At 44.0% G+C, this 13,086-nt stretch overlaps 1 protein-coding gene across 2 annotated transcripts in view; it reads right to left on the minus strand.

Annotated features, from left to right (window-relative positions):
- The window catches only part of LOC126267335 (nephrin-like), a 747,526-nt gene that overhangs the window by 29,003 nt on the left and 705,437 nt on the right, over positions 1-13,086 (minus strand). For both annotated transcript variants that reach the window (XM_049972441.1, XM_049972440.1), the window contains exon 13: positions 6,698-6,825. In XM_049972441.1, the coding sequence (XP_049828398.1) occupies positions 6,698-6,825 (128 nt within the window). The remainder of the gene's footprint in view (positions 1-6,697; positions 6,826-13,086) is intronic.

Raw genomic sequence — 13,086 nt, forward strand, 5'->3', positions numbered from 1 at the left:
GGAGCTCCATCATGCATAAACCACACGTTTTTTTATTTGTCTTGTATATCATCAAAACACTTTCATACCTACTGTATAGTGATGAAATGATCGTATGGAATTGTTGGCCGGGAGGCCCCACGCGGCGGAGGGGTGCTAATCTCCTTAAATGCACGCACCTGGAGAGATCTTGTGCTCTTGTGTGGCAGCCGTAAGATTAGTCTGGAACAGTCTTCGCTGAATAGCATTTACGGACTCAGCTCAATCTGTTCCCTCACGAGACATGGACTGTTGTGGGCATAATACCCTGCTATTTCTGGTCAGTTTCAAATTAAATCGGCGACCATGTTGCATGGACAGTTGGTGAAAGACAATGCAGGAAGATATTTCAATCTGCAGGTGTATTGTATGAATGGTAGACTAATCCTTGACTCCCATCCACATAGAGAAAATGGACAATTGTAAATGTAAATTACACAGTATGATCGAAGTGATAGAAGTATGTAGATAACCTAACCACTTTGGTATGAGTCGCTGCCTGGTATACTTTGGTGTATATGTTCGAGAATTAACTATGAATGGACGTACTGCACAATTATCTATCTACATTCGCAATCTAGTATATGGTGTACACAGAGTAGTGGAGGGATGGTTTATTGATGATACAGAAACTGTGAAGCATGCTGCCATCTCATTGCTCAGCATATTGCGATAAAGGAAAAACTGCTAAAATTGCTAAAATTGATAGCGCTATGGACTGTGGTGCTTTTTAAAGTACATTGTCCCATATCAACTGCATGTTTTGCATCCCATCTGTCTACTGGTACACTGTTGATTACCACATAATGATTGACTAACACCACTTGTTTGGGATGGTGAGAGTCTTGGTGGGGGCAAGACCTTATGAGTATGGCCACCACCAAAACACTGACCTCATACGTATATGCAACTTGAGGAATCAGTGATGTTGGTCTCTTCAAAATGCACAACCTAGACATTTGCTATCCCATCAGTGTGGAAGATGAGATCAAAAGTAGAGGTTATCACCTTCAGGCACCTGTTTGGAAATGCTCCACAACGTCGCAAACTCTTCCAGTTTCCACCTCTCTTGGTTCAAATGGTTCAAATGGCTCTTAGCACTATGGGACTTAACATCTCAGGTCATCAGTCCCCTACAACTTAGAACTACTTAAACCTATCGAACCTAAGGACATCACACACGTCCATGCCCGAGGCAGGATTCGAACCTGCGACCGTAGTGGCCAACACCACCTCTCTGTTTCATTTGAACCATCTTGTGCGTTGTGGGAACAGCATTATTTACATCATGTGATGCCCAACTTTCTGTGAGAGTCAATCGACTGAAAAGTATTAATGTCGGTTTAGCACTTGACACAGAGCTCGAAGTCATGGTGGGCAAACAAAATGTTTGATGATGTGCAAAACTGTAGACATGCACTGCTTCTATGTGTTACAGCAGAAAAACATGCATGAAACAGCTTACGAGGCAACAACACAAGAACCCTCTGCTTGTGAGTGGACGTCTGTGGTGTATCGTCCTTCTACAGTACAGGCCAAGAAACTTCATGCTGGCCTGTGCACGAGACTTCAATCACTACCTACCTACTCCACTGGACCAGTGTCTGTATATTTAATAGTATTGCCACACATTCTTGATCTCAGGACAGTGACGGTATTGTTTTGGACATATCAGAAGACAGGAATACAGTAATATCTTAGCAAATTTTCTACCAGGTGACGTTAGCCAAGTTTTCCATTTGTAGTTTTTCCTCTTTTGGACGGTACAGAATAATGATGATATAGAGAATATTTGGGTGGCATACATCAATGGGCCCTGAGGGTTGCAGATCTCCTTCAGACTGCAGTATCTGCAGCATACTCTCAGATCGAAATATACACTCCTGGAAATGGAAAAAAGAACATATTGACACCGGTGTGTCAGACCCACCATACTTGCTCCGGACACTGCGAGAGGGCTGTACAAGCAATGATCACACGCACGGCACAGCGGACACACCAGAAACCGCGGTGTTGGCCGTCGAATGGCGCTAGCTGCGCAGCATTTGTGCACCGCCGCCGTCAGTGTCAGCCAGTTTGCCGTGGCATACGGAGCTCCATCGCAGTCTTTAAAACTGGTAGCATGCCGCGACAGCGTGGACGTGAACCGTATGTGCAGTTGACGGACTTTGAGCGATGGCGTATAGTGGGCATGCGGGAGGCCGGGTGGACGTACCGCCGAATTGCTCAACACGTGGGGCGTGAGGTCTCCACAGTACATCGATGTTGTCGCCAGTGTTCGGCGGAAGGTGCACGTGCACGTCGACCTGGGACCGGACCGCAGCGACGCACAGATGCACGCCAAGACCGTAGGATCCTACGCAGTGCCGTAGGGGACCGCACCGCCACTTCCCAGCAAATTAGGGACACTGTTGCTCCTGGGGTATCGGCGAGGACCATTCGCAACCGTCTCCATGAAGATGGGCTACGGTCCCGCACACCATTAGGCCGTCTTCCGCTCACGCCCCAACATCGTGCAGCCCGCCTCCAGTGGTGTCGCGACAGGCGTGAACGGAGGGACGAATGGAGACGTGTCGTCTTCAGCGATGTGAGTCGCTTCTGCGTTGGTGCCAATGATGGTCGTATGCGTGTTTGGCGCCGTGCAGGTGAGCGCCACAATCAGGACTGCATACGACCGAGGCACACAGGGCCAATACCCGGCATCATGGTGTGGGGAGCGATCTCCTACACTGGCCGTACACCTCTGGTGATCGTCGAGGGGACACTGAATAGTGCACGGTACATCCAAACCGTCATCGAACCCATCGTTCTACCATTCCTAGACCGGCAAGGGAACTTGCTGTTCCAACAGGACAATGCACGTCCGCATGTGTCCCGTGCCACCCAACGTGCTCTAGAAGGTGTAAGTCAACTACCCTGGCCAGCAAGATCTCCGGATCTGTCCCCCATTGAGCATGTTTGGGACTGGATGAAGCGTCGTCTCACGCGGTCTGCACGTCCAGCACGAACGCTGGTCCAACTGAGGCGCCAGGTGGAAATGGCATGGCAAGCCGTTCCACAGGACTACATCCAGCATCTCTACGATCGTCTCCATGGGAGAACAGCAGCCTGCATTGCTGCGAAAGGCGGATATACACTGTACTAGTGCCGACATTGTGCATGCTCTGTTGCCTGTGTCTATGTGTCTGTGGTTCTGTCAGTGTGATCATGTGATGTATCTGACCCCAGGAATGTGTCAATAAAGTTTCCCCTTCCTGGGACAATGAATTCACGGTGTTCTTATTTCAATTTCCAGGAGTGTAGAAATGGTGAAGTCAACAGAAGTTTAAGACAGTTGTACGGATGAATCAGTGTGGAAGGAAATGCGATACTGAACTACTGAACAGTGATAAGATGTGTGAATTTAACAAAGGACATGGATACGGCGTTAAGGAATATTACAGTAGGCTAGCCAGTTTAAGAGGAGTGGATAACTCTAAAAAGTCAGTTACAAATGTTGGACACTACATGGAAGGTAGCTCTAGAACCCTTTGATAACATAAGAAACTGATTGACGAAAGGAGGAGGTACAAAAATAAGACGGGAATACAGCAATACAAATCATTTATGAATGAAATAAACAGGATGTGCACGACAGCCAAGGCGAAATGGCTACACGAAAAATTAGAAGAAATTGTCACAGACTATCAGACTGACTCAGCACATGGATATGTCAAAACGACCTTCGGTAATGTTGAAAGTGAGGGGGGGGGGGGGGGGTAACATTAGGAGTGGAATGTGGAATTTCACTTTAACGCAGAGGGAAGAGCGTATTGGTGGAAAGGGTACACTGAAGGCCTCTATGACGGGGAGGAGTTGTCTGATGAGTTTATAGGCGAAGAAAGTGGAGTCTGTAAGGGAGACATGGACGATTCAGTATTAGAATTTGAAAGAGCTGTGGAAGACTTGAGATCATATAAAGCAAAGGGGTAGGTGAGATGGGATTTCAAAAAGAGCTACACCTATATGCTCTTTTGAGGCATAGCGACCGGAGTAGTTTATAAGGACACAATACTCATAAACTATTAAACGCTATTACCATTTCTAACTTAAGTTCTATTTTCGCATCGCAGGTTGCATTTGTGCCAGGATTATATAATTCCGAAACTACACTCTAAGGAAAAAAGGTGCATCGCGAATGAATTATTTGAATGGCAAATGCTTGGTAGAATCATCCTAGAAAACCAGCCACATATTTATCAGTCTAACTTCGATTAAAAATTGTAGCACCAATCTGGTGACATTCGTCAACGTGCGAAGTATCGGAACTACATTGTCCTGACGACTTTGGCTCTGGATATGTCAGTATCTATACTATTCTTATGACTGGACGTGGTTTTCGACATAAAAACTTTCATCTTTATTAAGGCTTATAATGGGAAAAGGGGGGGGGGCATAATTGCAACCAAACACATGTTTATGAGACTGTTGATGTACCATCAGAAAATTGGAAAAATATCATCTGCAAAGTTTCGAAAATAGCAAGGGAAGATATTTGCGATAACTACTGCACAATCAGCTTGACATCTCATACGTCCACGCTGCTGACAAGAATATTATACAGAAAAAGAAAATCGAGACTTTAGAAGGGGTAAGGGCATCAGGGAGGCAGCTCCGATTTTGAGTTTGTTAGAGGAAGCAAAATCAAGATAAAATATGATAATCTAGAAGAAGGTTTCGAGAATGTGAAATTGTGCAAAATGCTCGTATTTTTATGAACAGTAGGAAAGGCGTCTATTGTACAATATGTAATATGTAGAGAAAGCAAGATGGAGTAATGAGACTAGGATACCGAATACGAATTTTTAAAGAAAGTAAGCAGGGTTAATTCCATTGAATTAATTGTTCTTCGGTACGTGCAAGGCTGTATTGATGGCTAGTGAGTTTCTCCTGAAGGTTGATGCTTTCTAGAAGCGTCAACAGTTTCTACGGGTCCGTAAGGACGTGCCATCTGATCGTTTATGTTCCGACATAAGAAACTTAAAGTATTATATTAGTAATTCTGTGAGGTTGTTCTCGTACGACACCATTAGACACAAGGAGAGATCATAATTAGATAATTGTAGGAAACCTACCATACCAATCATCAACGCTTGTTGCAAATCTGGCCGCCAAAGTAAACAAGACGGTGGCAGAGCAGAGACTCATGGGAATAATAGTAAGTGTATCCAAATACATGAAGGTTGATGTATATCGCCTACAAGCTGTCGGCCGACGAATATGGATGACGGAGTTTTGCAGCTTGTGTCACTGTACCGGGTCCAGAACTGCACTTTTCGTCGTGGGTTTCTCCAGTCTGCGTGAGTCGCAGAAATGAACAGGTAACTTCGTTGGGAGAAACTATGTGACTGATTAGTCTTAAATATTTGAAAGTAAGTGCTACAAAAGTAGACATAGAACCTATTTCGTACTTTCACCAAGTATCTCGTCTTAAGGCTTACACTAAAAAAATAGAATAGAGAAAATCGAACAAGCATAGAAGAGTTACCGACACTCGTTATTGCTATGCATCTTACATGAATGTAATAGTTATGAGAGTAAATAAACGTACAGTACATAATTTACACCTTACTCCATATGATGAAATGTAGTATGCTGGTGTAGAACGCTTACTTAATGCCATAAAAGTATTCACTTGATCAGTGATACTAATTTTGAGGTGCCACAAAATCTTTTGCCCACATAAGACGTGATTGTTTGCATTTCTAATGATAGAAAATCATTGTTTGGAACATATTAATTCGAGATGTTTTGGAGCTGAACACCACTAGTAAAATTTCAGATTTGTTTCATATACCAATCGAATATGGAACTCTCACAGAGTAGAGGAGCGTAAAATATCCGCTGAAACACATGAGAATGCGAGCATACTGAGTATATTAACTTGCTTAATATTCTCCTTTTTCCTGAGTGTTTTATATTTACTTCAATAGCGTAGCAACACAAAGTCTGTATGAATACCATTAAAACCGCAGCAAACCTGGCTCAATTTCCCAGTTACAAATATCTACTGGTGAAATTCACTTCAATCGCTGGTAGTGGCAACTGAAAGTCCACAAACGTATCATTAAATGCGACTGTTAGTGCATATTATGTGAGCATAGTTGGCCTTTAAATCACAGTTATTTGCCACAGAGTAATATAATCAGGAGGGTGACTGGGGTTTGCGCCTTATGAAGGTGAAGGGGATGAGGAGGAGCTACTCAACAGAAATGGCGAATATTTGACTAGGGCTGTTAAGATGTTGTCTCATGACTCTATCGCCACGAGCAACACTCGGTGTCCTGGCTAGAGCCCAACTTTTCGTGTATGTTTCATTTACATAAAGAATGAACATTTATCTCTTTATCACAAATTCCGCTAACGTTGTAAAATTTTTATGTTTACGTTTTTGTGTGTTTGAACGTGTGTGTATGTGTGTCTGTCTGTTGGTGAGTTGGTGGGTGGATGTGGGATTGTGTGTGAATTCTCATGTAGACAAAATAACCTACGGTAAACTCCTGGAAGCCTGTCCACTAATCTCTCTGACACGTAAGCACGTGAGACAGGTGGCTCTGCGCGGGTGACACTGGCAGTGGCAGTTGAGGCATTCCCGGCGGTGGGCGGTGTGAGCAGAGGCGGGGCGTGCGGCGGTACTCACGTTCCTGGTGACGTAGCGCACGTGGCTGGCCGGACCGCCCCCGCCTCCGCCGCCGCTCGGATGCCGCCCGTGCCGGCCGCCACCCACGCCGCCAGTGTCGTCGTCGTCATCGTCCTGCACGTCAGCGTCTGCGGGCAAAGGGCAAAACATCGGGCTCACTGCGCAGTCGCATACCCATGGCTAGTTGGTCTTACAGGGTGCTTGTCGCTCTCACGTTAGCGGTAGTTAGAGAATTCAGTTGTCAGTACAAGGACTTAGACAGGCAGTATTAGCTATTTTGAATAAATGCTTTTGAGTGTGTAACTATATCGCGATGTAGGTGAAGTTAACAGTGCACTTGCTTTTATTACAGGCAGACCTTATTATTGTGGCTACTAACTACACAATCTTGCATTATAGTAAACATCTTCCTGATAAATGACTAGAAGGCATTGAAATATTCCAGGCTCCCATAGAAATATAAACACAGCAGTGTATCACGACTGCATCTCTCACAATCTTCGTTGACCTCAACTGAAGGAAATTGTTGGGAAAAGTTCAGACATTCCTTTTGACACTGACTTCCAGGTAATCTTACATCATTGCCACCAAGACTTCAGTGACAGAGACCATGGATATCGTAGGTTTGGTGACTCCACCACAACCTCAGATAACTACTTCGCTTCGCTGCTCCCGCCAGTTGTTCATATACTCAGAAATATTTCCTTCGAATATGTGTCTTACCGTAGTCCATGTTGTGTTTAACGCTACTGGTACATGCTCACGTTATTATAAATTCCACTGATTGCCTCCTGTGATAGACGATGAACTTCAGGAACTTTAAGTTTCAGGTACTTCCACTTAGTTCACTTACTTGCAGAACATCTTTTTCAAACGGGTACTAGCTGAGAAATCCAGCATTGCCTGGACATTTATTTATTAAAGTCTTCTGTTAGTTCATCTCTTACCTCCTCTCTCTGTCCATGTACTGTTCCCCCTCTTTCTGTCCATGCCCTCTTCCTCCTCCTCCTCCTCTTCCTCTTACCCCCTTTATATCCATACCTCACTTCTCCGTTTGTCTCTTCATCCCCTCCCTCTCTCTGTCCAACCCCTCGTCACCCTCTCTCAGTCCGTCTCAACCTTCCCCTCTCCAGTTCATCTCCTCCTCCGCCCCTCTCTGTCCACCTCTGCCTCTGACCACCTCGTCCTCCCCTCTCTATGCCCTTTAGCTTGACCCCATATGCCTATGCATCTCATCACCTTCTCTCTCTGTCTGTCTACCATCTCCTCCCATCCTTCTCTGTTTATCACTACCAATGCCACTTAAATGGGAAGTTTGCAGTTTTCACCCACAAAGTATTTCATTCCAGACAGTAAGCAATATGAGTAATAAGATTAGTTCAAATCGAACCAAGGGCTTGGGAGGAGATGTCGAACACATACATATCTGACACACGTAGCACACATGTAGATGTCTGATTCTCTGCTGTTTTACACCGTAAGGCTCTAGAAATGGTGTGTATTCAGCCGTGTAGCTTGATCATAGGTACTGAAGTACTGTGACAAAATAATTGGCTAGCTGCAGCTCGCATTCTGGTGACCTGGCTCAGACGTCGAACATAGACACATTGAACTTTGTATTTCATCTCATCGAAACACAGGAAATAAATAGCAATAGGCTGTTTTCGAACATTTTCATGTCACTGATTCTCATTCACATGAGCACGCCTATTGGTAATGGGCATCTTAATCTCATAGTATCTATATTCAAATTACGAGTCGTGTACCGAACAAATTTGGTTGTAATTGCTCCAGATGTTAATGAGTTATTCTTCTATGTCACCCCCTTTTCATTCCCATCCCAATCAGATGTAGATGGCCCGTAACCCCACAGTACTTCTTTCCATATAGCAAGTAATATGTGTACCATCTTTGGTAGAAATCTGTGCAGTTCTTCAGGATGAAATGTTGAACATTCACTTACATATACATACATTTAAAAATATATTGCGATATGCAAGTATCCAGTGGTTTAACTTCCATTAATATTTGTTGACCAGTACATACCATAACTGTAAACGTTTTTATTTATTGCTGTGAGTTATATCCCGCTACAACGTAAAATCTGGAGGAATGATAGCAAACATATACTGCAACGACATATCTCAAGCAGGTCCTGGTGAATTCCTCCTGTAAAAGTAGTTATAAATAGCAGCTTATACTGTAGGCGATCATATAACCAAGATAATTATGACACACAGATCTTCCAGAAACACACATTTTAACAAGCTTCTATCAAAAGACCTACGTTAACGTCCAAGGGTCTTTTTATGTTCAATCCCAAACACCTTTTAATGGCGAACAGACCAGATCTGCCCCGACGGAGTAAAGTAACGCCATATTTACAATGCTAGGTTGAAGGAATGTCTTCATCCCTCCCTCTGCTTTAACATTCAGATGTGTCGACTCTGTTCATTCTCTTCTTTCGATAATCCTTTACCCCCCCCCCCCAAAAAAAAGAAATCGATAAAATTTGTGCACATATGTAAGAGGGCTTTCAACAATTATTGCCACAGTTTTTTTCTCTATTTCTGATGTAAAAATGCGACATTCCTGTGAGACATCGTGGAATACCCACTTCAGCCCCTACAGTTTCGCGTAGTTCCGATAGATGGTGGCACTATAGGTAGCCTTTAAAACGCCGTCTGTAACTGAGGTGCGTTCCAACCAGAGAGATGTCAGTGAGTTTCCTCTGGCGGAAGACGGGAGCATCTCAGATAACCAGAAGCGCTTGTATTATGTCTACAGAGACTTGACAGTGAACTGAAGCATGGTTAATCGTTAGGCGAGGCGCCTGTCATCATTGCAACTAGGTCGTGCAAATCTGTCCGCTCCACCTCTCTGACTACAGCAATGTTGAAACGTGGGGACACACTGTTTCTAGCTGGTAATCGAATCACCATGAAACACCCCGCTGCTGAACTGGATGCCTCTGTGCTGACACAGTCGGGCCCCAGTTGGGCTGCTCAAAGGCGTGTGTGCCCGCTGGATTCCTTGCCGCCAAAGAGAAGGCCATAAAAAGCAACGGAGGGCCATCTGTGCGGAAATTTTTGTCGAATTTTCTTACAGATGATGAATATGAGTTCTTTAATTCGAACCGTACACAAAGTGGCAATACATATAGTGGCGCCACACCACGTTTCCTGCGAAGAAAAAGTTCAGAGGTGTATCTTCAGCAGGTAAAGTTATGGCGATGGTCTTCTGAGACTCTTTGAAGACATTATTATGTTTGATGTTCTCCCTCATGGTGCAACGATGAACTGTGAAGTTTATTGTACCACACTTTAAATTGAAGAAACAGCTTCAGCTTGTCCGTCGCCACAAAATGGGAACTTAACTTCTTCTTCTCCATGACAACATAAGGCCTCACACAAGTTTGTGCACCCCAGCAGAGCTCACACAACTTATTTGGAGCGCTCTTCCTCATCTCCCTACAGTCCGGATCTCCCACCTTCCGATTTCCATCTGTTTGGCCCTATGAAGGATGCAAATCGCGGGCAGTTTGTCTGTTACTGATGCAGCAAGACGTTGGCTCCGACGTCGGTCAGTACCATGCGGGAATACAAGCCCTCCCAGTAAGGTGGCGTAAGGCCCTCACTTAAAACGGAAATTATGTAGAAAAATAGGTTTTTGCAGCCAAAAGAGTGGGGAATGATTTGTTGTATTAAAATCCAGAAAAAAACGAACCTGCTTTCAGAAAAAAATGTGTTGCATTACTTATTAAAAGCCCCTCGTAAGTTTACGTACAGTTGGGTGAATGAGTTTAACTAGCCTTTGGTTCTAGCAATGTATTCTTTTTGTGGTAATGATTGTTGGTTTTCATTGCCTTATTCTGAAGAGCTGATGATTCCCCATTTCAGTCTCAGTCGCGAAAGGTACGCGGGAATAATCCGTGTGAGCTCGAATGTCTCTATTATAACGTCACCGCCAGTTTACGAGATATGCTACGGAGGGAGGAATGTACTGGCCGAATCTTCCAGAAATACATGCTCCAGTAATTTTAAAAGTAAGTTATACCGCTACGCAGAAGGGTTCTCTTGTAGCGGCTGCCACTAGAGTTCAAGGAGCATGTTCTTGATTTTTTTGTACCTATCAAATGAACGTGTAAAGAAATGCGATGCTCTTCTTCAAATCTTCTCTCTGTCTACCATATTTTTAAAAAAATACGACAAGCACATTTCTTTTTCTTTATGCTGCCTGAAGATTCTTCCAGTGAATCTTAGTCTGGTATATACCATTCCTATAGTTATTTGTGTGTGTCGTCTCACTTTAAATCGCTCCCATCGCATCCTTCCAAGTATTTGAGGGATGTGACTGCATGCAGTGATTGTTCGACAGTCGTGTGATCTTACAGTAACTGCTTTTTCCGCCTATTTACGCACAGGCGTTACATTTGTTTGCGGTAAGGATCAACTGTTAATATCTGAACTTAACTCTGATCCTCTGCAGGTCCTCATGGGACTTACTACAATTTTATAGCGTTGCAACTGCTCTGTGTGCAACAGCATCGCCCGAGAACAACCTAAAAGAGTTTCTAGAGTTCTTCAATAGGTCACTTGTATATATTGTAAAAAGTAATGGACCCATATCAAACTCTGGCGTCCGCATGCAGTTACTTTTACGTCTCAATACCTATTTCTGCTAACAATTACATGCTGCGCTCTCTTTGCCAGTATTTCTTCAATCCAATCACAAACTGTTCTGATACTGTATACGGAGTTTTCCGTTCATGAAGCGACAGTGTGTAACTGTATCGAACACGTTCCGGAAGTCAAGGAACAATGCCTCCGGGTGTTGCGGGTAAGGAGAATGAGTTGAGTCTCTCACGATCGTTATTTACCGAAACCATGTTCATTCCTAAAGCGACGAGTTTTCGGTCTCCACAAAGTTCGCAAAAGACGAGCGTAATACTTGATACAAAATTCTACAGCAGACGACGTCAGCGATGTAGAGTGGTTGGACAATAAAATGTGGAAACGACGCGAGAAATGTATGCTTGACTATAAACAGATGTGACGATATCGCTTTTGGCCGCGAGTGGCGCATGTGCAATGCCCTCAGTACGTTGCAAGCGCCAATCGTGGTCAGAACAGTGTTCTGTGTAGTTATGAGTGCATTATATTGGAGTTAACTGAATTTCTACGTGGGAAAATTGTTGGTGCTAGTGTGGTGGTTTCTTTGGTAACCAAGATTTGGTGTCTCCATTGACTCACAAGATGGCAGAAGATCATCATCCACTAAATCACAACGCGGACGGAACTGACTGTTGAGTCATGGTATCAGACGGCCATTGAAAAGGATTGTGGCCAAAAATAAGATGACGGAAGCTGCAGAAGTCACTGCAGAACTGAATGTCTCACTCGCGTACAACTTCAGCGCCAAAACAACAGAAAAAGGGCTTCATGAGCAGGGAATTACAGAGCGAGCTGGATTTTCAAAACCACACGTCAGGATGTATATGCCCCCAACAGGATAATGTAATGCCCAAGCTATATAATCTCTATGGAGCACTTGAAGCATGTGATTTCGTCGAATTAGTTTTTTTTTTCCACGCAGTTTCAAACTCACGGGTGAGTTCACGTCTGACGCACGCCGTCCCAACCCTACGAAGCAGACTGATTCCTGTAAGGACTAAAACATACCGAGAGTTCGTCGATATTCCATGGACCCTATGGTTACTCTGCAAGGTCACATTACTTCCAGAGATTATGTAAACATCTTGACTGATCATCCCATGGCAAAATATTTGACCTCCAGTGGTGACTCTGTCGTTCAAGACGATAGGGCCTCTGATACTACAGCTCGCACAGTCCAGGAGTGATTCTTGTAGGCCCAGAATCAACTGTGAGATGTCCCCTAGCCCCCACTGTGACCAGATATAAATGTTATTGAGCGTTTGTGGTCAAATTCCGAGAGAAGAATGCGGGATGGCTATCCTTCATCATCATCATCGTTACCTGAACGCGCCACTATTTTTCAGGAAGTATGGCATTAGTTTTTCTTAAAAACCACATGAGACCTTTATTTATCCATCCAAGGCGACTGGAAGCTGATTGCAATGTCAAAGGTTTTCCTACACCACATTAGGAATAGTAATATGTTGTACTTTCCTGTGCATCTATTCCACTATCCATATTTACAACAAGAACGGCCTCTGCACCTTTCTAATGACTTGGAACTCTTCGGTCCTCCAGCTACCTATGGTAGACTAGAATAGAAGTTATTTCACATAGTTTGTGTACAACTATATAAGCATCCCCTAAAAGAACATCGCCTTTCTTCTGTTGAACGATTTTAGTAGATTCTCTACCAGCGCTTACTTATTTCGATTTCATTCATTTTGGCGACCG

The sequence above is a fragment of the Schistocerca gregaria genome, chromosome 4 (genome assembly GCF_023897955.1).
Source record: "Schistocerca gregaria isolate iqSchGreg1 chromosome 4, iqSchGreg1.2, whole genome shotgun sequence".
NCBI lineage: Eukaryota > Metazoa > Arthropoda > Insecta > Orthoptera > Acrididae > Schistocerca > Schistocerca gregaria.